This window comes from Fusarium phalaenopsidis (genome assembly GCF_050370095.1).
Source record: "Fusarium phalaenopsidis strain FUZ10S chromosome Unknown contig_32304, whole genome shotgun sequence".
NCBI classification, from domain to species: domain Eukaryota; kingdom Fungi; phylum Ascomycota; class Sordariomycetes; order Hypocreales; family Nectriaceae; genus Fusarium; species Fusarium phalaenopsidis.
This window is the reverse complement of record NW_028145404.1, coordinates 2,233,350-2,259,359: the sequence shown is the minus strand read 5'-3', so window position 1 is coordinate 2,259,359 and position 26,010 is coordinate 2,233,350. Positions and strand designations below refer to the sequence as shown.

The 26,010-nt window shown below is 54.2% G+C and overlaps 9 protein-coding genes across 9 annotated transcripts; 5 read left to right on the top strand and 4 right to left on the bottom strand.

Moving 5' to 3' along the window:
* Positions 1-320: 320 nt before the first annotated feature.
* On the top strand, positions 321-1,338 carry LRP88_09980 (post-initiation translation factor DPC29; the record flags this gene model as incomplete). The annotated part of the gene is made up of 3 exons (XM_083246453.1): positions 321-555; positions 609-671; positions 725-1,338. 3 exons carry the CDS (start codon positions 321-323, stop codon positions 1,336-1,338), a joined length of 912 nt encoding a protein of 303 aa, XP_083097566.1.
* A 212-nt stretch (positions 1,339-1,550) lies between these two features.
* LRP88_09979 (uncharacterized protein) lies at positions 1,551-1,967 on the bottom strand (the record flags this gene model as incomplete). The annotated part of the gene is made up of 2 exons (XM_083246452.1): positions 1,551-1,799; positions 1,938-1,967. 2 exons carry the CDS (start codon positions 1,965-1,967, stop codon positions 1,551-1,553), a joined length of 279 nt encoding a protein of 92 aa, XP_083097565.1.
* A 520-nt stretch (positions 1,968-2,487) lies between these two features.
* On the bottom strand, positions 2,488-4,323 carry LRP88_09978 (uncharacterized protein; the record flags this gene model as incomplete). The annotated part of the gene is made up of 1 exon (XM_083246451.1): positions 2,488-4,323. One exon carries the CDS (start codon positions 4,321-4,323, stop codon positions 2,488-2,490), a length of 1,836 nt encoding a protein of 611 aa, XP_083097564.1.
* Positions 4,324-6,103: 1,780 nt separating this feature from the next.
* Positions 6,104-6,948, top strand: LRP88_09977 (nucleotide hydrolase-domain-containing protein; the record flags this gene model as incomplete). Its single annotated transcript, XM_083246450.1, has 2 exons — positions 6,104-6,641; positions 6,692-6,948. 2 exons carry the CDS (start codon positions 6,104-6,106, stop codon positions 6,946-6,948), a joined length of 795 nt encoding a protein of 264 aa, XP_083097563.1.
* A 123-nt stretch (positions 6,949-7,071) lies between these two features.
* On the bottom strand, positions 7,072-7,675 carry LRP88_09976 (YjbQ family protein; the record flags this gene model as incomplete). The annotated part of the gene is made up of 4 exons (XM_083246449.1): positions 7,072-7,167; positions 7,223-7,310; positions 7,359-7,449; positions 7,510-7,675. The coding sequence occupies 4 exons, from the start codon at positions 7,673-7,675 to the stop codon at positions 7,072-7,074; spliced, it is 441 nt and encodes a 146-aa protein (XP_083097562.1).
* Positions 7,676-8,330: 655 nt separating this feature from the next.
* LRP88_09975 (zinc-finger domain-containing protein) lies at positions 8,331-8,940 on the bottom strand (the record flags this gene model as incomplete). The annotated part of the gene is made up of 3 exons (XM_083246448.1): positions 8,331-8,393; positions 8,451-8,618; positions 8,677-8,940. The coding sequence occupies 3 exons, from the start codon at positions 8,938-8,940 to the stop codon at positions 8,331-8,333; spliced, it is 495 nt and encodes a 164-aa protein (XP_083097561.1).
* Positions 8,941-9,338: 398 nt separating this feature from the next.
* On the top strand, positions 9,339-10,211 carry LRP88_09974 (C2HC-type zinc finger protein; the record flags this gene model as incomplete). Its single annotated transcript, XM_083246447.1, has 2 exons — positions 9,339-9,650; positions 9,828-10,211. 2 exons carry the CDS (start codon positions 9,339-9,341, stop codon positions 10,209-10,211), a joined length of 696 nt encoding a protein of 231 aa, XP_083097560.1.
* Positions 10,212-14,133: 3,922 nt separating this feature from the next.
* Positions 14,134-17,384, top strand: LRP88_09973 (Metalloenzyme, LuxS/M16 peptidase-like protein; the record flags this gene model as incomplete). Its single annotated transcript, XM_083246446.1, has 4 exons — positions 14,134-14,391; positions 14,461-15,315; positions 15,368-17,006; positions 17,056-17,384. 4 exons carry the CDS (start codon positions 14,134-14,136, stop codon positions 17,382-17,384), a joined length of 3,081 nt encoding a protein of 1,026 aa, XP_083097559.1.
* Positions 17,385-19,225: 1,841 nt separating this feature from the next.
* Positions 19,226-24,250, top strand: LRP88_09972 (putative ubiquitin-specific protease UBP12; the record flags this gene model as incomplete). The annotated part of the gene is made up of 4 exons (XM_083246445.1): positions 19,226-19,871; positions 19,935-22,624; positions 22,679-23,417; positions 23,472-24,250. 4 exons carry the CDS (start codon positions 19,226-19,228, stop codon positions 24,248-24,250), a joined length of 4,854 nt encoding a protein of 1,617 aa, XP_083097558.1.
* Positions 24,251-26,010: the final 1,760 nt, after the last annotated feature.

Sequence of the window (26,010 nt, the reverse complement as noted above, 5' to 3'; positions counted from 1 at the left end):
ATGGAAAATATCGTAAATATGGTATTCGACAAAATGTTGTTTCTTGCTTGTTTCAAAGGGTAAAAGGTGGTAACCTGGATGCTCCCCATGCCACATGCCACCTGCTTCCAGGGGAATGGCAGGTACCACCCTTACAAGCAATCGATGTGGGGCATAGTTCTTATCCGTCTCCGGAGTTCGCCCGGCGCATCCCGGCAAGGGTCTCAAATTGGCCTCGGACTCGACTATTCGAGGATAGAGGTTTGAAGTTGATTGACACCGCGAGGTCAATCTTGAGAGACAGATCCGGGTCTAGGCCTTTCTGCTTCTTTATAAGCAAAATGTCTACTGGGCAGGGCTTGCGCTCGCTTGCAAAGGCGTCCACTTTGCTCACTTCCACTCAGCCAGCAAATTCAATCATCTGTCGACAATGTCAAAGATCCTTTGCAACGACGCCGGCTCAATGGGCTGGGCACAACAAGTGGTCCAAGACGAAACACATCAAGGCGGTCACGGATAAGAAGAAGATGACTGAGCGGGCTGGGTTTACTAAGACGATTGCCATGTATTCAAGGAGTAAGCCATCAGTCTACCGTCTTATTGTAGTAGATGTTCTAATAGAGGAGCAGTGTACGGTGATGATCTCAAGTTTAACCCTCAATTGGCCAGTGCCATATCTGCTGCAACAAAAGGTAAATCCCAAAACTCTCCTTCAACCGTTTTGGGGTTCTAAGGCCATTGGCAGCGAGTATTCCGAAAAACTTGATCGAGGCCGCCATCGCACGAGGTCAAGGCCGTTCAGCCACTGGTGCCCAGCTCGAATCCATGTCCCTCGAAGTCTTGATGCCCCCCACCATTGCCATGATTGTTGACGCCGAGACGGACAACAAGACCCGTACCCTCCACGACCTGCGACTTGTGGTCAAGAAGGCCGGCGGCGTCGTCGGATCGACCACCTTTTACTTCACCCGACGTGGACGTGCCGTCTTCAAGACAAAAGAAGGCGGCCCCTCGCTGTCTGACGTTCTAGACGAAGCAATTGAGCACGACGGGCTTGAAGATGTTGAGGAACTGCCGGAAGGCGATTTCCTAGTCTGGACCCAGCCCAACACGCTGGCCGCCATCACCGAGGCAGTGTCCAAGAAGTTTGAGCTCGAGGTCTTGGACTCCGACATTGTCTGGGCCCCGAACGAGGACACGATGGTCAGCGTTGACAAGTCTGCCGAAGTCGAGAGCCTCGATCTTCTCTTCAACGGGCTCAAGGAGTACCCCGAGGTCAAGGCCATCTACGCCAACGTGCGCCAGGGAACCATCGAAGACGAGGAGTGGGACAGAGTCCAAAGGAACCTGGATGTATGAAACATGTATGCTGTACAACATGTAGAATAGCGTTTTTGTGTCAATTTTGTACAAGTGCCTTCGTTCCCTCCTAAATTGAGGTGCGAGATTTCTCCAATGCCCAGTTCCAAACGCCGTGATTACACTTTCATGCCGCCGCAAAACATCCTCTCCAAGTCATAATGTACAGGTTCGGGTCATGGTCTCGAAAGCTGTGTCGGCTCGATAATCGTTTACGACTCGTGGTGCTCCTGCTCTGGCTGCTGCGCTGCTCTTTGTCGCTCTTCCTCGAGCTTCTTGGCCTGCCGCAGCTTCTGCCGCGCGACAATGCGCTCGTACTCGGCCTTGATCTCGTCTCGGTCCTTGGGGATCTTGTTGCACTCTTCAGGCTTGGGCCAGAAGCCGGGGACGGCGAAGCGGTTGTCGAGGTTCGTTCCGAAATAATACATGATGCCAATCGGAAACATGACATATGTGCCGAACTAATACGCCGAGTTATGGTTAGCATCTGCAGTGGCGAAGCGGGTGGTGAGGCCATCCAGACGAGGACCTTGAATCAGGCAATTGAAGCATTTCGCCGGATCTTCGGGAACTGCGAAATGGGGGTAGAAGGAGCTTACCTTGAACACTTCGAGATTGAGACCACCCATTTTGAATATCTGATCTTTCAACGCTTACACTTGTAACTCGGAATGGCGATGGAGCAGGTGAAGGCGAAATGTTTGAGAGGACGAGGTGATGATGCCTTTAGATGGATAGCCCCGGTAGAGTGGTGTGAGTGGTACTAGCGCCCACCACCACTCAGAAATCAGTCTATCATGATTGGCCATCTGACACAACAAACGCACATTGTAAGCCAGCAACTCAAAAGAGGTCAACAACGTCATGTAGGCAAGTAAGCTTCTTAGTTTCTAGGTAGCATATACGGGTTCAACTACAACGCCCATAAATACCATCGTCAATCGGTGGCATCATTCCTTTCCAAAAGACCCCAGAACCAGCATACACCAACCCTTCACCCCCCATCCACGTGTATATAAACTCCATATCCTCGCATAGTTAATTCAACGCCCACATCGTGTTTGTTTGTTTGTCCCAGTTCCCAGGCGTTTAGCCACAAGTATATGCACAAGATCCCCGAACTCCCTAGTCATGACCAAAAACCCTTCATTAGGGCAGCCTCGCACCGCCCGCCCTGGCCTTTTGGGCCTCCTCCATCATCAGGCGCTCCGTGAAGCTTCGAGGAGTGCCGGAGAAGCCAGTATTGGCCACACTGGCGCGGAAGCTGTTGAGGTCTCCCTCGTCCATTCCGCTGCGGCCGTCTAGCCCTCCTACAAACGTATTGAAGTTCCCGAGAGAAGCAGCTTGGGCGTGCACCTCGGGATTGCGAACGACTGGCATGATGACTGGTCGTCCTTTGTAAGATCCCAAAGAGCCAACTTGAAACCGTGTGGCTGTTGGCGTCGTTGGGCCAGATGAAACATCTCGTTTGGTGATATGTACTGCTGGCGATGTCGCATAGAGTGACTGCTCAGACTCTGGCACATCCGGGAGCTCGACCTCAGGTTCCTCTTCCTGCACAACTAGGGGCTTGGGTCGCGGCTTTGGCGGCGCAGACAAGCCCCCAGCCTCGAAGTGGAACAAATCATCCTCCTCTGCGTCGGAGTCTTCATGGGGATTCGTTGGTCCGTTTCCGCGAGAACCTTGAGGTTTCACGGGCGACTTGAGGCTCGGAATAGGCTCGCTGGGGTTAGACTCCTCGGGGCTCTTCGCTAGAGAGGGCGAGCCAGGAGGCTTCTTATTCGTAAAGGACTTGGGCTTCGCCATGGAAAGGAACTCCTCATCCGAGGAGTTATCCTGCTCTGTGTCCTCCTCTGGCTCCTCACTAACGCTTCCGAGGGTGCGCTCTATCCGAACCGATTCGGGGATATACATTGCCGATGGAGGTTCCGGCGCGATGAGCATTGGGCTGCTTCTCTCCTCTGTTTGTGCGTCTTGTGAGGTTGTAGTAGTATCCCGTTGCTCAACGGTAGTTTGATCTGTATTCGAGTTCACCACAGTCCACACAGTGCCGTCTTCCAATGGTGCTCTTGACAATGCCCTCAAGGCTTCCGATGACGAGATCTTGCGGGGCGGTGCTTGTTCCTCAAATTCGTCATACAACATCGAGTCTGTGCCGGGTTCATCGATCGGGGGAGCCGGAACTGCTGGCGGAATCATGAAATCGGTCGATTGTGGTGAAGCTGTAGGCAAGACCTCGGCGCCCATGACATCAAAACGAACACGCCTAGGACTGTGCGGAGGCCTCGATGCGCTGGAGGAGCGTCGCAAGGCACTCCGTGGTGTTTTGGACTCGCTTCGATCCGAGTGGCCCGACGAGGTTGTGTCATCAGTTGCTCGACGGACATGGCCTGGCCGGGCAGGCGATTGAGGCAATGCCGGCAGGCCACTCTGCAATTCGTCGAGACTCGGCTGATGATCCATGTCTGCGCCTTGCTGCTGCTGCTGCTGCTCTTCCTCCGCTCGGATGCCTGGCTCAGGCAGCAGCATCGCAAGAGGAGGACTGGGGAGGTTGGGGATGGGAGGAGAGATGGGCAGCATGGGAGAGCTCTCCAGCAGAGGTAGGTAGCTGGGAGTGAAGAGGCCGTGCAACTCCTGATGTCGATCGCGGGGGGTGCCTGGAGGCTCTGCGGCACCCGATCCGGAGGTAGTAGAGGCAGCGCTCGGCGGGGAGAGGTGGCGTTGGCCCGATCCGGGGCGGGCGAATGCTCGTGAGTCAGCCTCGAGGTCCAGACTGGTGAGGGCCGAGGTCAGGTCTGGATAATTGGGCAATGACTTGGCAAGGGATTGCCGAATGCTCAAGGCAACGTCGGGGTGGATGTCTCGGAGCAGATCGTGGTAGTAGCGCAGAAAATCGGCGGCCACCTCGTGGCGAAAGGTCTGAACCTTGTGCTCGAGCTCCGAGAGCCTCTGCGAGAGGTCATCGACAAGCCTCGCCTCCTCCATGACGCTTAACAGGCTCCTGCAAGCGGACTGGGCAATGGCAGGTGTCTCGGTATGCGCATGACGCAACAAGGTCCGGGTAGATGCGTGCCAAAAGTCTACGGGTGACGGCACGCGAGGGTTTGTGGGATTGAGTGCCCGCGTGAGCCAGAGATGGGGATGGGAACTTGGTGGGATTTTGATGGGCGCCGCCGCGGCTAGGTTCAGGACAGTACTCCATCCACGAGTTAGCGGCCCTTGTTCTAACTCTGGCTAGACCATACGAGTTTTTTAAACGAGGGCTCAACCATTTCATTTTCGCTCTGTTCCTCCGAAGAACGATAAACACATTGTTTTGTCGGTGCTCATCATGAGCCTTCACCTCACCTCGTGTCCATCTCAGCCCCAACTTCCGTACCGCAAATCATCCCGCGGCCAAGCAGACGAGTCTTTGTTCTGACTGGCCGGTTGCGGAGAATGGCGATCACTCTGCCGAGTTGCGGCTTGTCTCCAACAGTCTGATAGCTCCCCCTGGACACTCTTGGCTGATTCGATTGGGCGCCTGGTGCCTCAACCCCGCGGGCTAAGGTCATGAGCAAGACAGGCAACCCACGCAGCTCTGCGGGCTTTGTTGAAGAGGGAGGGCGGGAGCGGTCTTTGTCTTGTCCGTTGTTTCCACATTCTTAGATGACCAAGCATTTAAATCACCATCTATTAATGGATCGCAAAGCATTTGCCAAAGTTGGTCGCCTGCTTCTTGTATAGTCCCGAGCAAACAGTCCTGCGGAGAAAGAAACCCTTGTTCTCAACGGCTGCATCCTCTTACCCATGTGGGCAGGTCAATGTGACAGACCAAGCTGAACGACATGGCACCCACGTGTGTGCGGCTTCTGTTTTCCGCAAGTCTCCTGCTAGACTGTGTCATGACGAAGGGCTGAGACATTCACGGGGTTGGAAAACATGGAAGATATGCTGTCGTGGGTACTTATTGGCCAACGTCCAACTTGAAGCATTTCGTACTTGAAAGTATGCAGCAACTAGGGAGTTTCATGGGTTTTTTACCTGGTTTAAGAAGCAGGCTGACGTTGGAAGTGACGTTGAGGCTTGTAGAGTTACATGTACTGAAAGACGGGGAACACGACCACGTAGTACTCCGTATGCATCCTCGATTTCAGCCGCGAGGGGTCCATCCTTGCCGGAGCTGCGCGTATTGGAGGCTCCGCAACGTACAGTAGTTACTGAACTCTCCTTCAATGTTCGGTTACACTGGATGTCACATTGCTTGAAAGAAGGCAGAACGATCCCAGCTCTCCGGGCTCCTATAGGTCCAGCACCAGATACTGGCTGTTAAAGACGATAGGTAGGTCTCTTGCGCAATCGACAACATCATGACCACCACAACAAGAGGTGAGCCCGCAGAAATCGCGGGGCTCATGCGTCCAACGGTCTTCCGATATTGATCTACCAATGAATTTCAATCTCCTCCATCAAAGGTAAATGGAAGGCTGATATTAGCCAGGTCTAGCTCTGGGTGCCCGCATGCGCCAGAGCTTGTGTGCTTCACCGCCTTCCATCCTTGGCGTTCAAGGCTGATAGTTCTGCCGCAAATTGTCCATCCTCCAGACGGGAAGCTCTAGAAGCACTGACCTCCCCACATCCGTTGCCGTTGCCATCCAATATCCTCAGTACGACCGCATTCTATCCCGGTAGATTGCGCTCACCAGCTCATTCCCTAGAGAGCTCGCTGGCGACACGGATGCCTTCCTTGTTAATCTCTTATCCCAGCCTTCTTTCCTAGTCCGTCATGTCCACGATCACCCCCGACGCGCACCAGTCGGGAAACCCGCCCATCATCCCGTTGTCCTTCAATGGCCACCAACCCGAAAAAGTGACACTCTACCCTCTGTCCAACTACACGTTCGGCGTCAAGGAAACGCAGCTTGAGGAGGATCCGTCGGTCATCGCCCGCTTGAAGCGCCTCGAAGAGCATTATACCGAACATGGCATGCGCCGCACGTGCGAAGGCATCCTCGTATGCCACGAGCATAACCACCCCCATATCCTGATGCTTCAGATCGCGAATGCCTTCTTTAAGCTTCCAGGCGACTACCTAAAGCCTGAAGATGACGAGATTGAGGGTTTCAAGTCCCGACTAGACGAGCGGTTGGCGCCTGTCGGCCGTCTGGGAGAGGGAGAGGAAGCAGGCGACTGGCAAGTCGGCGACTGCTTGGCCCAGTGGTGGAGGCCCAACTTTGAGACGTTCATGTATCCATTTGTTCCTGCGCATGTAACGCGGCCGAAGGAGTGCAAGAAGCTCTATTTTATTCAATTGCCCAAGACTAGTAGGTTGGCTCACCATTGTTATCAACCTTGCCGCTGACCCAGCTCTCAGAGGTCCTAAGCGTTCCAAAGAACATGAAGCTCCTCGCGGTTCCTCTATTCGAGCTCTACGACAACACAGCCCGGTATGGCCCGCAGCTCTCTGCCATACCCCATCTTCTGAGCCGGTACAATTTTGAATTCGTCGACGAGAAGGGCAACGTCGTCGCTGCCACGCCAGGGTCCAGTGCCCCCGATGGCTATGTTCCGCAAACAAAGGTCCTGGCAGGAGACGACATGGACATGAAGGAAGAGAACGGTGCAAGCTAATCTCCTAGAATATCAGTTTGGAGACATGGCGAAGGTGTTTGGCGTTGTCGGTGTATGCGTATATGGAATGAATGGTCTAGAATCAATCTTGAACTTTTGACATCCATGCTCATGCGCGCTCTTCTAAGCCTTTTCTCCCTGGATGGTTGCCACGAGTCGGCGTTGGTGACGAGCCGCGCGGAACTCGAGATACCAGATTCCCTGCCATGTTCCCGTAGCCTGTGAATCAAGTTTAGCTGTGGTCTGTGGTATTCAATGGGAAGCTGAAACTCACCAGTTTTCCGTCCTTGATGGGAATTGTAACGCTTGCCCCGATAAGGGCCGACTTAATGTGCGCAGGCATATCATCAGGTCCCTCGGCGCTGACATTATCAGCGGATATCAGCCATGTTGGTAGGAAAGACACTCACTCATGGCGGTACAAGGCCTCTCCCTTTGGCCCCTCTGCAGGCGCAATTCGGTCGAGAGCATCACTCATATCCTCGCGGACATCAGAATCCCCTATAAGAGGTAGAAGGTCAATATCGAACCGCATTACAAAACATGAGTCTCGATACTCACAGTTCTCATTCAAACTCAAGGCACAGCTCGTGTGCTGCACGAAAAGATTCAAGAGACCGACTTTGTAGTCTTTAATCTCAGGGAGAGCAGATACAACTTGATCGGTGATCAGGTAGGATCCCCGGGACTTGGCCGGCAGAGTAAACTGCTTCTGAAACCAGCTCATGGTTGTTGAGTGATCTAGGACTGGAGGGGTTGTTGGGCGGGGTGAAGGAGAGGATCCTGTTAAGCCAAGGAGACTGAACGGCAGAGTCCAGACGAAGTGAAAGGCACTGGGGAACAGCGACAGCACAAGAAGGAGGCACAGAAGAACTGGAGTAGTGGTAGAATTAAAACGCGAGGTTTGCGGTTGAGGCATAGTTTGTATCGTGGTTGAGCAAGCAAATGCCCGTCATAGTGGGGCGGGAGTTGGAGTCGGACTGGGGTTTTTGAGCCTGTCAGCTATCGAGAACCGTGAGCCAATCACAGAGTATCATTTCATAATCCCGCCCTTGAAGATGCGAATCGCACCACGAGACGTGATAAGGCCTGTTGTTTGAGAAGCGAAGTATATCTTACCGATGCCTAGGCGAATTGTCCGGCGGTTCTGAAGGGCGTATTGACCCATACCACTTGGGTTGATCAACGGACAATCGTCAATGCCAAAATCACCTTGTTGTAGCTGCTTGTTTTGCTCATTCGTTGTATTGGCATAGTATTTACAGAACTTCCCTTCCTCATTTCAGTCAGAGCTCAGTACACGAGTCCGATGCCTTCCCTCTCGTACGTCTAGCGATCTAGATGTTTTCCCAACCAATTCAAACCAAAATGCTCGAGGCCGATCATGACAGGGGGTAGGAGGTCGCTGGGAGGGATTCGAGGTGCTCGCGGTGGTGCTCGTTGGCCTGGAGGCAAATTAGCATTAGTTATAGCATTGAGGACTTATCGGAAGAGCATCGTACGTAGGGCAGGCCACAGTAGTTGCAAGTGGAAATCTCAGGCTTGTCGGTGTTGATGAAGATCTTGGGGTGGCCGTTGGGGCCGCCGCCGCCGTCACAGGCGACCATTCGATCGTGAGTCCATCGGACGGGCTGCTGGTGAATCAACTCGATCGCAGACTTGGGTTGAGGCTGTCGAACAGTTAGCCGGCCTGGGGTTCCCTTCCTAGCTCGCAAGTGCCGGCTGTACCTGGACAGAGAAGTCGGTCTGCTCGAATCGGGGACCAGTCATGGCCTGGGCGCGAGGGCGCTGGCTGCGGGACCAGACGCCAACACGGTTGGGAGCCTGGCTGATCTCGACAGGCTTGGACTCGTCGACGGGGGCGGGGGACGTCTCGGTGGTCTTCGCGGAAACGGCGGCCTCGAGTTGCCGAGCAGAGGTGGTGAAGGCGCGCTGGGAGAGTCGCGCGCTGCGCGCCAGGACACCAATTGCCCTCAATTGAGATGTGACCATCGTGATTGCGTCGGATACCGGGTGTGCGGGTCGATTCGACGTTGTCGGCTCGGGGTGGGCAGTTGGAGGTCGTGAGGCATTGAACTTGTCGACTGGGACGAGTGAGCTCGGTGGTTCGGTTTATCCGGGATCCGAAATATTTTCTAGGTGACCGCGGTCCTTGGGTTGCTGCAATTGCGCCTGGACAAAGAATCTTGCTTGCGACAACCCAATTTTTGGTGTTACGGACGACTTCGAGATAAACACATTGTATCCCATACTCTAATCATTCTTCATTTTCCACGGAGCGTGTCGATATTTTCCCCCGTGCGCGCAACTGCGCTTCAACACCGATAACCTGTTGACGGCACGTCGACTCTTCACTCACTTTTTCCATTGATCGATACAAACCCTCAACCATGGCGCCCGAAACACCGAGAGGTGTCTCATCGAGACTCCTCACCATGAAATTCATGCAGCGGGCAGTGGCTTCGGCAAACTCTTCACCCGACATGGACACAAACTCGGCAAAGAAGCGGAAGCTGGGGCACTCCCCTGTGGCAGGTCGCATCGACATGAATATTGACGAGGCTGCGATCAAGGCTGCTCTGGACGATCAGGAGGCAAAAAGACAGGCGGCACTGGACAAGCACGTCGGGGGCGACACTCACTGGGTTCTTGACTCCCCTTTCACAAAGGCCGCCAGTACCTCTAAACCATCCCTGAATGTCGTCTACGTTGGATACGGTGACATTGATTCATCTAACGAGTCAGGGGACAATGAAGAAGCTCCATCCAGGGGGCGCACTTCAATAGGCAAATCCAAGGGTTCAAAAAAGCAGGCATGTTGAACGCGACAGCTACACTGCAGGAATTTGGAATTTAGGAAACTGACAGTTAACGCGCAGGATGTGTCGAAAAACGAGGATGACGACAGCGACGATTCAGATTCAGAGAACTCAGACGCGCCGACCCCGGGGCGAAAGCGAAAGCCATCCAGTGATAGCCCACACTCTCAAGCTGGGCGAAACCGCTCACGTTCTAGGTCACAATCGCGACAGAGCATGGAGACTGCCAAAGCCAAAGAGTTTCGTGACAAGAGAAAAAAGAAGGAAGTGAAGCTTAGCAAGCTCTCCTCCATCTCATCCGGTGGAGGGATATCATCTGGAGGAGGCAACCAGTTCTCGCCTGCTAGCAGCAAGGCCATGACTTGCTACAAGTGCCACCAAGCCGGCCACAAAGCCGTAGACTGCCCCAAATCTGGAGGCTTCGGGGGACGATCCAACAGGTAGCTCAGCGATGGCATGAAACTGTTTTAATGTGCTCTATGTGATGCAGGGCAGGATGTCAGGCCCAGACTGGGCTCCTTTCCCCCATTTTCTGGGGTAGATGCTCACTGGGGCATGCTTTGATGATTGTGCCCTCTATGTTCTATGCACAAGCATGCTATATTCTCCTCCCAAAGTATATGGCCCGGTCCGCCTCCGGCGTCGTATCTTGAGGATTTCTCTGGGAAGGCAGGTCCATGAACCCCTGCGTCAATTGTTTAGGGCATGGAAAAGCGGCTCAATTTGAGCGTGTATGTTAATTGTCAATACACTAGCACGTGAAAGAGCGTGTCAATCAAGTTATTCAGTGACAGGGCTTAAGTACCGAGTCAGGGGCTGGCTCGGACTATGTGAATGTACTAACCTGGAGCCGTGACTACAGGTTAACATGTGAATGTATCCGGCAATAGTTGGTTGTGTTATTGGTTGAATCAGCCACGTCAAAGGCGTCCCATGTGCGTCCCTAACTTCTTGTGAAGCAGAGATCTCCTGCGCCTCGGATGTTTAGATTTGGCCTACGATAATTCAATGTTTCGCCTCAAGGTCAACGCCAGAACAAGCATCACCCCTTGCCTCATGAAGGTCGAATGCATGACTGGGAAACACGTAGGGCATATAAGTGACTGGGGAAGTTGAAATGAAGTTCCAGAGTATCAGGGGACTTCACCCCAACCAGTCCCCTCGCCTCCTAACCTTTGTAGACAAGAAACAGGTGAGGTTGCTCTTACATGCTTCCTATGCTCAAGGGTCCTTTTCGGAGAGACAGCGGATTGGGTGTAGACATGTGTGCTGTATGCAAGGGCCACCAGTACCAGGGGCAACTAACCTGGGGTTACCAAGCATTCGTCATATCGTACAGAAGGATGAGGCGTACTACGTATATCCGTACGTATGTATAGGTAGTATGGATTAAGCAACCTGGGGCTGGGCGCCATCCGTTGTCAGTCTTGGACATGGATTCAGCTTTGATTCGTCTATACCGGGGGTGAATCACAAGCGAAGGGCGACGTGATGGTTCACCGAGATGGATTTGACACTGAACGGTGCCTCGGTGGCATTGTTCCTTTCGTGATGAACCGTCTCATGATAGGTATATATGTCGTCGCTTTCTGCCATCCCAAGCTCCAAGACTTCATCTCTTTCGCCAACACCACGATCGGCTTTATACAGAACACTACAGCCACAGCCTGCATATTGAAGCAGCCTCATCATACCTCGTACAGCCCCGAAAAGAGGCATCCTACATCATCGCCGGTTCCACCGCCGACGAGTCAAGGTCTTACCCGGGGCCTCGGCACTCCCTGGACGACACGTCGCAATTCCCGGCAGATACATTTGGTCTCGCTCGTCGATCTACCTCAGGGCCGGGATCGGCCAAGATTGACGTTGCGTTCCGTCCGTCGTGCCGACAAGGTGCTCGCCTCATCTCGCTGGCGGACAAGCAGGTGGAAACTCTTGAGCTGGGCGACGGCACACCCCCCCTCTGCGAATTAGCATTGTGGCGATCATTCCCTCCCTCGACTCAGGCGACCAATGTGAGTATATTGTCTCTGTTCTCGAGTCAGCTTTCCTCAACCAATCCCTCCAAACTTTGCAAGCCCTGCCTCTACTCATGTTGATGAACATTTGCGCTTCACTCTTTTGTCCCTGGCAGGGATGGCCAGCCCGCGGCAATAGGCGCCCTCTCCGCGACTAAAAAAGACCGGCGGCCGGGCAAGGGACATGCCATGCCATGCCACGAGCATGCATGCGCCTGCGAGCCGGGGATTGGCTTCCAAAGGGCATTTCTACATACCACTAACAGACCTCTTCTGGCGATATTTGCGAGGCGCGCCACTTGACGGTGGGAGTGGAGGGTCTCTGGTTGAGTTATTAGAGACTGACCACATGGCCTCGTGTGCAATTTGCCCAGCGGCAGAAGCAAAGTGACTTTTGATATCGTGACCTCATTGACCCCAGACTTATCCCGGAAAGCTGACAGTAATAGCAGTCAATTGGTACTAGCCACCTAGTCTTGAACAAAGGGTCCAGGTAAGCCCCCCCTGTAATTTAGGTCAGGTTGATGCAGCCGAGCGTGTTTGCTCAACCGTACTGGATATTGACAGCGCCTTCAATAATAGGCAACGAGAGAACGACAAAGCAATATCATCCATCCTTCCCCGTATCCATCCACCATCACCGCCACCTCCTTACGCGGCCAGACAGAGAGAAAAACGTCTGGACCGGCTTAGTCATTTGATATTTATAGGCAGGCAGAGAGGCAATACGCAGTGAACCTGAGCTCATGTTGTCTCGCCAAGCATATAAACGAGACAACTAGCTGCGTAGGAGAGATAACCAAACGGACGGCATCCACCGCTCAACTGCCTGGCCTCATTCGGTCACGGAAACTCGCAAGCCCCGTCAGCCAAACGATAACGTCAGTTTGACGGCTGCTGACAAGATACCTACACTCGGCGCTGTCCAAGACACACTTTGAGACACCTAGTCCTTCTAGCACCTTCGCCGCAGGACTGCATGAGACAGAAGAAATCATCTTCGGTCTCCAGCAGTAACCCAACTGGGGAATAGCAAGTGCAACTTCGGGCGTATCTGCTATCAACGATTCAGCGTTGTGCGTCTTGCAGGGCTTCACCATCGGTTGGTTAGACCTCTTGCCCACAAAAGGGCTTTCGAGGCGGTCCCAGTCATCACCTACGCCCACAACTTGAGCTTCCCTGAGCATCTCCACCAGTGTCCCGTTTTCACCTTGACTGGACTAGTTGCCCGCCTATCGGCTTGAGCTACGGATACAGCTCCATCAGACCCAGGTACCTGCCTTTGGTGCCACCCAACAAGGTGTCGGTCGACTACAGCACAGTACATTCTCGCCCTGGGATCTGTCCTGTACAACCTACCATTCCTCCAATCGTCGGGGCGTCCAATCTGGTTCAACGTTTTATCTCAGGTTACAAATCGCACCCGAGAGCTCCGTGTTCCTTGAAATATCTATCCGAGCGCCCGTCCTTGCCTTTTATTCATTCATTCCAAATCTTCTCAAAGAGCCGCCCAGCCCAGATCTTGCAGCGTGCTCCCCCCCTCTCCGATTCACTCCCGTCACCACCAAAAGCTACAGCTACCACCCACATCGCCCACATCACCGGTAACATTGGGACCTTCTGGCTTGTAATAGCGTCCCCACTTGCTCCGTCGCACAGACCCTTGGGTCTTCTATCTCTGCGCTCGTCTGGGGCTTCTCAAGGGCTCTAAGTGGTGGCGCACCCCACAACCACAACCGCCGCTCTCTCAGCGTCCTCGTCAGTATCCGGGTCATCCCCAAGCCAGTTCATCGCCGTTCATCTCGCAGTCACTCGAGCCCATCTCGCTCGTTCGCTCACGGTCGTGGCCCCTAGCCCTAGTACCGTACCTACCTGCCGGCCGGAAGCGAGGGGTACTTAACGCTCAGCACCCTTTAGTACTTAGTAGAGGTGAGTTGATACCTTCTGGAGCTCCCCTCATTCTTTGGCCTCTATTCGTCTGCGCCCCCTCGTCTCCCCGCGACGAGCGCTGGCAACATCCATCACATCCATCTTCCCCCCTGCTGCCCTCCCTGCACTGCATTCCGGCACCTACCCACCAACGCTTGCCGGGTATCCATCGGATCAGTGGTATTTGCGCTGCGCACGCCTTTCGCACGCCAGCCGCCGACAGCAGAACTCGTCGACGTCCCCTGCTAACCCTCGTCGACGCCTCTAGGTACGGTCAGGTTGGTTTCCTTTCAAACCCGCCAAACCCTTCGCCTGCCACGGCCGCCTCTCCCTTCCGGATTCCGGGTTTCTTTGTGCCGTGACGGTGACGGTGTCGGTGTCGTGGCCTGCATGTCCGTTTTGCTGCTGAAACATCCACAATGCCTCACTCGCAGCATGATGAAGATGCCCCCGCCACCACGGGCGGTCTTGATGCCCCCGTGACGCTTCTCACCGATTCCCTCGAGAAGCCCTTGCTCGATGATCGCGACTATCGCGTCGTCCGTCTCGACAATGAGCTCGAGGCTCTTCTGGTCCACGACCCCGAGACCGACAAGGCCAGCGCAGCCCTTGACGTCAATGTGGGAAACTTCAGTGACGAGTCCGATATCCCGGGCATGGCCCATGCGGTCGAACATGTAAGCCAGCACCCCCATATGCCCTCAATTGCCTCCGGCGTACTCGCTAACCTCTGCCTCTATCTATAGCTCCTTTTTATGGGCACCAAGAAATTCCCAATTGAGAATGAATACGGTCAGTATTTGTCTGCTCATTCGGGAAGCTCCAATGCCTACACCGGCCCGACCTCGACCAACTACTTCTTCGATGTCGCCGCCAAGCCAGCCAACGACCAGGATCCTTCAGACAGCAACCCTTCTCCCTTGCGCGAAGCCCTGGACCGATTCGCTCAGTTTTTCATCGAGCCGCTCTTCCTCCCCAGTACGCTGGATAGAGAGCTGAAGGCCGTCGATTCCGAGAACAAGAAGAACCTCCAGAATGACACCTGGCGGTTGCATCAACTCGAGAAATCTTTGTCGAATCCCAATCATCCCTTCTGCCACTTTTCGACGGGTAACTTTGAGGTCCTCAAGACCCTTCCTGAGGCTCGTGGTATCAATGTGCGGGACAAGTTCATCGAGTTCCATGCCAAACACTACTCGGCCAACCGCATGAAGTTGGTTGTCCTGGGTCGCGAACCGCTTGACGTTCTCCAGAAATGGGTCGTGGAGCTTTTCTCTCCCGTCGTCAACAAGAAGCTGCCACCAAACAGATGGCCCGGCGAGCTTCCCTTCAGAGAGTCCGATCTCGGCATGCAATGCTTTGCAAAGCCCGTCATGGACTCGCGGGAGCTGAACCTTTACTTCCCCTTTATTGATGAGGAGTTCATGTTTGCCAGCCAGCCCAGCAGGTATATCAGCCATCTCATTGGACACGAAGGTCCCGGAAGCATCATGTCGTACATCAAGTCCAAGGGCTGGGCAAACGGCCTTAGTGCGGGTGCTTACCCCGTCTGTCCTGGTACTCCCGGCATCTTTGACGTCCAGGTCCGCTTGACAGAAGAGGTACGCCATCAAAACAGTCTGTTTATAACCAAGTAGTGCTAACATGACACAGGGCCTTAAGAACTACCCCGAAATCGTCAAGATTTTCTTCCAGTACATTACCCTCCTTCGCGAGTCTCCGCCTCAGGAATGGATCTTCCAGGAGCAAAAGGGAATGGCGGACGTGGATTTCAAATTTAAGCAAAAGACACCAGCCAGCCGTTTCACCAGCCGAATCAGCTCGGTCATGCAGAAGCCCCTGCCTCGAGAGTGGCTGCTCAGCGGTCACAGTCGCCTTCGGACGTTTGAGCCTAAGCAAATCGAGGACGCCCTTGCCATGATTCGCCCTGACAATTTCCGAATGGTTATCGTATCTCGCAACTACCCTGGCAACTGGGACCAGAAGGAGAAGTGGTATGGAACCGAGTATCGTTACGAGAAGATCCCCGAAGATCTCATGGAAGAGATCAGGCAAGCCGCCTCAGTATCTCCCAGCGAGCGCCTGTCATGCCTTCACTTGCCCCATAAGAACCAGTTCATCCCCAACCAGCTTGAAGTTGAAAAGAAGGAGGTCACAGAGCCAGCGCTCAACCCACGAGTGCTGCGCAACGACGGCATCGCCAGGACATGGTGGAAGAAAGATGATACCTTCTGGGTTCCTCGTGCCAACGTCATTGTCAGTTTGAAGACGCCACTGATCGACTCATGTGCCGAGAACGACGTCAAGGCTCGTCTCTTTTCGGATTTGGTACGCGATGCGTTGGAAGAGTACTCATACGATGCGGAACTCGCTGGCTTGCAGTACAATGTCAGTCTTGATTCGCGAGGTTTGTGCTTGAACGTTAGTGGCTACAACGATAAACTTCCCGTGCTTCTGGAGCAAGTCGTTACGACGATGCGAGATCTGGATATCAAAGAAGACCGATTCGAGATTGTCAGGGAACGCCTGACCAGAGGGTACAACAACTGGCAGCTTCAGTCGTCCTACCACCAAGTTGGCGATTATACCACCTGGCTGAATGCACCGGAGCGAGACTTCATAGTGGAAGAGCTTGCCGCGGAGCTTCCAAGCATCACGGTCGAGGGCGTCCGACTGTTCCAGAAGCAGATGCTGGGCCGGCTGTTCATCGAGGTCTATGTGCATGGCAACATGTACAAGGAGGATGCTCTGAAGATAACGAACATGGTGGAGTCTATCCTGAAGCCTCGAACCCTGCCTCGGGCCCAATGGCCTGTCCTTCGGTCGCTCATCCTGCCACGAGGGTCTAACTATGTCTTCAAGAAGACTCTCAAGGACCCTGCTAATGTCAACCACTGCGTCGAGACTTGGTTCTATGTCGGCAGTAGAGAGGACCGTGTGATTCGCACCAAGACTCTGCTTTTGGATCAGATGCTGCACGAGCCAGCTTTCGACCAGCTCCGTACCAAGGAGCAGCTAGGTTACATTGTCTTCAGCGGACCCCGAGTGTTTTCAACAACGTACGGTTTCCGCTTCCTCATCCAGAGCGAGATGACTCCCGAATTTTTGGATTCCCGAATCGAGGCTTTCCTTAGGAGATATGTGGAGACACTAGAGAAGATGAGCGAGACAGAATTCGAGGGCCACAAGCGAAGTCTCGTCATCCGTAGACTGGAGAAGCTTCGAAACTTGGACCAAGAATCGTCTCGCCACTGGTCACAAATCACCAGCGAGTATTATGACTTTGAGCTCGGTAAGTACAAGCACACAGAAATATGTAGGATAATGCTAACTGGTTACAGCTCAACAAGATGCTGAGCAAGTCAAGAAGCTGACGAAGCCCGAGATGGTGGAATTTTTCAACAAGTATTTCGACCCTGCCTCGAACGAGAGGGCCAGATTATCGATCCATTTGCACGCGCAAGGCAAAGCCGAGGGAGTCGAGAAGAGACAGGAGGAGGCTCAAAAGAAGGCCGACGAGGAGGCGCCGGCTGGAGATGTGCCATCCGCCATCTCGACCGCCGTGGAAATCACCGATGTGCGGGTCTTCAAGGCGAACCTACCGGCCAGCTCAGGCGCACGACCGGTGAAGGATGTGAGCGAGTATGAAGATACGGATGCGAAGCTCTGAGGGAGGTCTTGGTTACATGACGTCTTGGGTACTTTGACAAGGGTTGTTTTCTCGTTGGCGCTTTGTTGTTGGAAAGGCCGGTTGAGGGAGCAGGTTTAGACAAAGGCGCTATCACGACACAGGTAGACGGGAGGGGACATGGCTTAGGCCATGAAGCAGAGCATGCTTATGGAGCTTTACCTTATGAGAGGGATTCCTGTGCAGTTGGGAGGACACAGCACCTGAATATGGTAGCATGGCATTAGTCTAGTATCCCGCAAGGGATGTATGTAGTGGTTGCATTCTAGAAGAAGCACGGTACTGCCAGCTATGGCTGAGATCACTGACCAGAAAAGTAGTCAAGTAATTATGCGACGAGATGTGATAGGATCGTACTTGTAGTTGTGATCTTTACTCGGGCTCTTGAACCATCTGACATGGATCTAACTAGTCCTAGCTTGAGTCGCAGCTGCTAGACTAGACGCCGCTAGGTACCTACCTAGTCAATGCTTTCACATGAAAGGAAAACAAAAAACACGGCGTGCCTGTCTCGGAGCTTTTTGAGAGCTTCTGGATACTGAGATGGTGTTGCACGAAGATCTGGGAGCGTACCACTCATTGGCATTGCACATTCCAAAATGGACTTGGCCGCCAGGGGCAGGGGTTCACACACATTGTGTGGGACCAGAAACGAGCAGGGGAGGAGAAAAAAAACTGCGAAAAACCTTGATGCTGATCTCAGCGTTTGTCACGGGTTGTTAGTGGTTGCCTGCTGAAGCTGACGACGGAACTTGTTCACCAATCTGACCTACGGTAGAGTGATAAACTAGCTCACGAATAGAATATGACCTTTATTCATTGACTCGAATGTCAACAATGAAACGGAGATCTACCTGGGGATGAGATCGTCGACTTGAAACCCTCCCGTCTGGAGCGGCTATGGCCAAGTGCCCAGTGGACCTAATGACAGAGGGCACGTTTACAGGGCACATGCCAGCTGTGGACGCCCCCGGGGCCCGCGAATGTTAGGTGCCTTGGTATTTTTTAAGCACGGCGGGTATCCGGTAGAACACCTTCCCAGGTGGAGAAAAGGCGGGCAAGCAGGCAGCTGGAATCAAAGAATGAATCGCATGCAGCCAATCATTCGGCTGATGTCACATCTTTTTTTTCTTCTCCCTCACTCCCTGCGACCCCTCCACCCGTGCGGCGACCCCTTCCTTTCTCGAGACAGGAACACTGCAAGGCTTTTTTTTTCGTCCATTGTGCATTGCAGCCAGCAGCAAACTTGCCGTTTGCAGTTTCTCAGGGAGCCTCACCAATCTACCACATTCTATCTCAGCTGCCGCCAGCAATCAGCAACAGCTTCTGCAACATATCTCCATCACCATCATCTTCTCCAGGCTTCCTCCCGTCTTCATCATCAAGCCTGCCACCCCGCCACAACTACCTACTTACCTACCTACAGCACAGTGCTGTACACCACCAAGTTCCAGTTATTTAAAGAGCCCCACCGTGTCACCGCTTGGCCAGCCTCCACAGCCCCGATGCCACTATTTGTGCCCTCTTCTCGTTTGTGCTTTGGGAGATCAGTCTAAAAAAAATCACAGTAGAGGCTTCCTCCCCCCCTCTCTCTCACTCCCGCCGAAAAAAAGTATCGCCGAACGGCCTGGCTTTGTTGGTCTTGGTTTCTAGATGCAACACGACTCTTGCTTGACTTCCCATCGCCTTGGCCGTCGTTCCCGACTCTCGTCGTTCCCGTTCCCCGGCAATCCCTCCTCCACCTCCGTCGTCGGTGCCCTTGCCCCCCGTCTTCGCCTTCGTCTTCCCCTCCCACCCCCTCCGACTCCGACCCCGACCCCGAGCTGCCCGGGCAGCTCGCCTTCAAGACGTCGTCCTCAAAGAAGAGAAAGCTCTCCCGCCCCGTCGACAACGACCAGGATTCCATTGACTCACCCTCCCCCGACTCGGTCCTGCCCTCGTGCGAAGTCGACGACGATCCCGCCCTCTCCTTCTCCGCCGCCTCTGTGGCCTCGCGCCCCGACACTCCCTCTTACCTTCGGGCTGACTCCCAGCCTGCCTCGAGCCTGCCCCCGCGCCTCCAGCAGCAGGCCAGTTCCCTCGTCTCTGCCGACTACGCCTCGTCCACCGCCTCGAGCCCTTGTGCCTCTGCATACGCCGATCTCTCTCTCGAAAGCGACCGTGGCGGCGAAGAGACTGGCCCGGCCCAATCCACGGCCAGAAGCCAGTCTCCCTTGCGTCTCTCCCATCGTGCTATTATGAATGGCGATGCGGACCTGCCTCACCGTTCTTCATCGCCTTTGAAACGACGTGCCTCCAGCATGGATCCAGAAAACGAAGCGGATAAGCCCCGCGACGTCGACATGGCTTCCTCCCAGCCCGCTGACTCTGCCGAGGGGCCTTCTCAACCATCCACCAGCACCCTGCCCCGAGCCATGAGCGTTGATCCCTCAGAACCTACGCCATCGACCGGTGATGCTGCCTCACAACGTAAGCCTTGCGATGCCGCCAACCCGCAGTGCATCCAACCCGTAGCTAACCCTTCTACTCCAGCAATGCCCCCGTTGAAGGAGCAGGTTCAGATAATCGAGACTCTTCTAAAGGCCTTTGACGAAGAGCCTATCAAGGAAGGCGTCAAGGCCTATCTCGTTTCCAACACCTGGGTCAAGAAGGCGCTCGCGCTACGTGGAGACACCAAGGAGAGCAAGGATGGTACCCCCGAGGCTCTGGGCCCTGTGGACAATTCAGACATTATCCAGGAAGTGCTCAAGGACCCCAGCGGCGGCAACTTCACCCTCCTCAAACCAGGGTTCGGCCTTGATGAGTTTACCCTCTTCCCCGAAGATGCTTGGAAGATGGTGGTCGAGTGGTACGGGGTCAAGGAAGGCCAAGAAGCCATCGTTCGCACTGCTATCAACACTGCGGCTCCAGGCGACGAATCTAATATTCTTTACGAGTTCCACCCGCCCGTCTTCACCGTTCACCGGCTCTGGTCTCAGGTCAGCCCGTTGCCAATTGAGCAGTCCCTCAAAGCCAACAATCCTCCGCCGCTGAGAATCGCCAGAAGTCGCAAGTACCATGCGCAGACCTTCATCAAGGAAATCAAGACAGCGACTGGGGTTCCGCTTGATCGCAAGATCCGCCTGTTCATGGTCCCTCAAATCCAGCAGGAAGCGGGCCCCTCGGAACCCTCCCGAGCTCTCACACCTCCCGACTCTCCAGACCGAGCAGATGAGGAGTCGAACCCTACCGACTCGTGGTCAAAGCTGCTTCTTGATACCCCATCCTTTGCAGAGGTTCGAGATCTTAAGGTGAAGTCTACTTTGGAGGATAGAACTACCGACCCAAATTATAACGGCAAGACAACGCTAGCAATCTTCGATCTTGTCACGGACCAAACACTTGTCATCGATGAAGCGATCGAAAAGTCGTGGGTCAGCACGTATACTGGACAAGGCCGCGCCAACGAAAAGTCCATCCCCACGCGGGGCAGCGGACTAGCCTCGTCCAACGCAAGTGGCCGGAGTAGCCCTGCGCTTGGTGGTCCTCTGACTCGGGGCCGAATGGGGAAGAAGTCCGGTCGCAGTGTGGGCGCAGTTGGTCTTCAGAACCTTGGAAACACCTGTTACATGAACTCTGCGTTGCAATGTGTTCGAAGCGTCGAAGAATTGACCAAATACTTTTTGACCGACGACTACGTTGACGAGGTCAACAAAACCAACCCTCTGGGGTACAACGGAAAGGTTGCTATGACGTATGGAAATCTCCTCAAGGAGATTTACACAGAAGGTAGAAGCTCGGTAGTTCCGCGAGACTTCAAGACAACCATCGGTCGTTGCCGACCAACGTTCTCTGGTTGGGGCCAGCAAGACTCTCAGGAGTTTCTTGGTTTCCTGCTGGATGGCCTCCAGGAGGATCTTAGCCGTGTCAAGAAGAAGCCCTACATCGAAAAGCCAGACTCAACAGACGACATGATTAACAACCCGGCCGCTATCAAGGAGATGGCCGACCAGGTGTGGGACATCACTCGACGCCGAGACGACTCCGTTATCGCCGACCTCTTCACTGGAATGTACAAGTCGACTTTGAAGTGCCCTGAATGCGGCAAGATCAGCATCACATTCGACCCCTTCAACAACCTGACCCTTCCGCTGCCCGTTGAGGATGTGTGGCACGGCACGGTCACGTTCCTGCCTCTGAGCGATGCCCCTGTCTCAATCGAGGTTGAGTTGCCCAAGCACAGCGCTATTGAGCAGCTCAAGCAGTTCGTCTCAATCCGGACCGGTGTTCCTCCAGAGCGTCTGATGGGCGGCGAGGAGTTCAAAGATCGGTTCTTCAAGATCTATGACAACACCCAGGATGTGAGTGAGGAGATCGGTAAGTCCGATATCGTCACATTCCACGAGCTGGAAGCTGTCCCGACAAACTGGCCTCACAAGGCACGAACTAAGAAATATCGTTCCATGCTGGATGTCGATACTCCTCTCGAGACTGTTTCATGGGATGACCCACGATACGAGCAGATGGTGGTGCCAGTATTCCACAGAATAGCGGCGTCATCCAGCGGGCGTGGCCGGGATAGTGCCTCCCCACCCAGCTTCATCTGTTTGACCAAGGAAGACGCATCCAACATCGACATCATTACACGAAAGGTCCTGGAGAAGATTGCTACCTTTTCAACTTGGTCCAAACTCAAGGATACTCAGGAAGAGAGCTCGGATAACGCTGATGGAGAAATCGTCCTCACCTCCGCCTCAGATGCTGATTCTTCAGGCGATAGTAAGGTTGTTGCCACCTCTGTGGAGGGCGAGGACGACTTGGTGGATGTGCACATGAAGGATTCAACTGATGCCAACGCCCCTCTCCCTCATCAGCCCCAGGTCCTGAGACGTTTCAACTCCAAGCGACCCAAGTTTGTCAACCCAGATGGCTTCCTGGACCCCGAGCTCCAAAATCTTTTCGACCTGAGCTACTTTGTAGATACCGGGGCGGACGGTGGTGTGCCGACTGGCTGGTCACATGTTGACGCCCATCGGCTTCTGCCCAAGCTCACGGATCGTATCCCTGAGCCGATTGTTGACGATGAGGATGCTGTCAGTGTTGAGGCCGATAGCAGCACAGCATCGGGTCCTGATGACGATAGCACCAACGACGAGAGCCACAAGGCTGAGACGTCGCAGACTCGGATGGTGGATGATTCAAGCGAGGAGGAGGAGGAGGAGGAGGTACAGAAGCCTGCCCGAGTAAGCCTCAACATCAGTTCTCTTGTCAATAGTTCCACCACTAACACGTTACAGGCGTTCAATGGACGTCCTTCGAAGATGGCTGGCCGACGCAAGAAGTTTAACAAGAATAACAAGACGTATGGCAAGAAGGGCAACAAGCGGCGAGACAAGCAGACGCGTACAGATAAGAAGCACAAGCTACAGACTGTCAAGTCTCAGCCCACGCCTCCAGCTGTGGCTGATGGCGGCCCCTTGATCCGCCTGGGCGAGGGTCTCGTCGTTAACTGGAACGAGGATGCTTGGCTCAAGGTGTTTGGTGGCTCCCCAAACAGTCCTTCAGATGAGCAAGGAGTGGCAACATTCACCAACCCAGAGACTCTCAATGACCCTGCTCTTAAGATTAGCCAGAGACGGAGGAACAATCGTCGCACTCGTGGCATCACTCTCGAGGAGTGCCTTGATGAGTTCGAGAGGGCTGAGATCCTCTCCGAGCAGGACATGTGGTACTGTCCTCGCTGCAAGGAGCATCGCCGAGCGAGCAAGAAGTTTGATCTTTGGAAGTCGCCCGATATCCTTGTCGCACACCTCAAACGGTTCAGCAGCTCTGGGTACCGGCGAGATAAGCTGGATGTGCTCGTCGACTTCCCCATCGAGGGGCTTGACCTCACCTCGCGCGTCATTCAAAAGGAGGAGGGTAAGGTCGAGATCTACGACTTGATTGCCGTCGATGACCACTACGGTGGACTTGGCGGAGGTCACTACACTGCCTATGCCAAGAACTTTGTTGATGGGCGTTGGTATAATTACAATGGTGAGTGACATACCTTTCTCTCCTTGTCTTAGCAGATCACTAACAAGTTGCTAGATTCATCCGTCAGCCCAGTATCGGACCCCTCAGCCTGCATCACGTCAGCTGCATATCTTCTCTTCTACCGCCGCCGTTCAAGCATCCCTTTAGGCGGATCGCGGTTCGGAGTCATCTCTGAGAAATACCGAACCAGCGAAGAGAACTCAGAAGAAGATGACGACGAGTTGGGGGAAGGTCAGCGCCTCGGCGAGGGTTCCTCCCTGACTGGGTCGTCGAGCGCTGGGACCGGAGCCGCAGCAGTTCGCCGTCGGGGCGAGCGTGGTTTGGGTAGTGTTGCTGTAAAGGCACTGGCTGGCCCAGATGACGACGACGACCCTCCTCCCTACGAAGGCGCCAATCGTATCGAGACTATCCATGACAGCATCGAGGACGAGGGTGTGGACGTGAAGGATAGCCACCAGCAACTGGGCACTTCCAAGTCTATCAGCCTTACTCAGACCTGGAACTTTGAGGGCTTGGCCGGCAGCGGCGCCGAGGATTCTACGGTTGCAGATATTGCCTCTGATGAAGTTCAACTGGACTCATCATCAGATGGGCGAGGCCTGAGTCAGTTCGACGACCCTGATACATTGATGACGGGTCACGACCTTGCAGACGAACAATTGGAGCCGCTGGTCCCCGATGACGGCCACCAGGGGTCTCTTGCAGACATCCAGAACGCGACTTGGGAGCGCAAGGGGGTTATCGCGGTGCCTACCGGAGCAGGCAGTGATAGGGACTCGAACGAAGTGGCAGAGATCCATCTCGAGAGCGAGAAAGGAACTCGGACCGGGTAGAACGGCTGTCCGAAGACAATGATCAAGCGACCCAGGCCGGAGGCGAGCACTGGCAGACCATTTTGTCACGACACCAACAAGCGGCAACGACATGATATGAGACCACGACCTGGTGCAAGCATGTGCAAGACGTGAAGCAAGACGTGTTGGGAGAGGGTGTAGATAGAAGCAAAAGAGAATAGAAGCACACACATATGAGCGCGCGCAGGCAGCATGTCGCGTTACAGAGGATGGCGTTTGGTTTTGCATCACACATGTCCAGCGGCTGGACATGGATGGAGATGCGTCCGTGGCTAGGTATCATTTGTTGCAGAATACCTTTAGCAGAGAATGAACAATGGATAGCCTCAGCAGGCTGTTGTCAGAGCAGTGCTGGTATTGTTCATTACTTTGGGATAGCTCTTGCTTGGGCTTGTTGCAAGTAATAGACATTCCCATTGAGGAGCAGATATTTGACACACCAACTTGACGACCTACCTATCTGAGGAGCAAGGGCAGGTGAATATCCAGAAGAGACTATGTAGGGCCTGCTCTACCTCGGTTAGGGCTTACTCTCCTTCCTCAAAATTGTCATTATATACAATACGACATCGATGCTAAAAGCTAAGGGGATAACCTAATTGATTTCCATACCAAATATCCAAGTTGGTTTGCGGAATGTTTGCTCCCGGTCAACATCGTCCCGGGCGAGCGGCATGAACACGGTTCACCTTGATAACCAGGCTGGCGGGTTTGGGTCATTATTAACTTGGGCGCTGGCTGCGGCTCTCACAGAGTGGTATTCTCAGCGGGTATCCCTCAAGCCGGTCCAGAGCATCGAGGAACAGCTCAGATACGACCGTGTCCCTCGAGTCCGTGGGGTGGGAGAGAAGCCCCAATAACACGACAAGGTCCAGTGCCAGTCAGAGCGCTGAGATTTGAGCTCTGCAGAAGGGACACGGGATCGATCTCAACAGCGCCTTATTGTCTCCAGTTCCAACTCCAGACTGCAAGCCACGTGACGGTGAGGGTGGCATGGTGTCCCCAGTACCATGGCCCTGGTCGTATGGGAACCACAAGATAAGGGAATCCACTCGGGCGACGCTGTTGTTTCTGGGAAGCAGGGGGGGTTCCAAAGGCAAGTGAGTTGCAGAGGGCGACAGCAGCCCGGCGTTTCGGAACATGGGGGCACTCCGTTGCAGTCTAATGACTTTTTTCTTTTTTCTTCCCGGGGAGCGCTGCCATGGCATGGCGTCAAGCAAGGAGATTGACGAACCTCCATGTGGATGTTCAAGTTGACGACATAACTTGCCATTCAACTCGTCGATACGTACTGAACGTACATGTTGACGAGATCAAACAGAAGCAATGATGCGGCGCAAGTGACCAGGATGCTTCTCCAAGGTTGGGCATGTTTGATAGCCCACTAGGGAAGTTGTTTGATGCGATTTCTCCGCTCCACTGGAGCGACCCAGGCGGGCTGAAATTGAGAGCGGGGGGGACGGCCGCTGGATTGAGGGCGCGCGACGTGCGTTACCTGCTTGCTTGCTTGCCGTGCCGGCCTGCCTGCTTACCTCACGCAATAGGGAAGGGACCCGGAGGATGAATGAGCAGTAGCGGTGGTTTATGTACATAGCATGTAGTAATCGAATTGATACCAGGGGATCCAAAGACAAGGGATCTCTGACCGACATCAGAGGGGATACGGGGCAGCAGCCAAGGACACGGGGCGGATGCGGCGAGGGCCCTGGTTTAGGCCATCTTGGTTGGGTTGCGTCCTT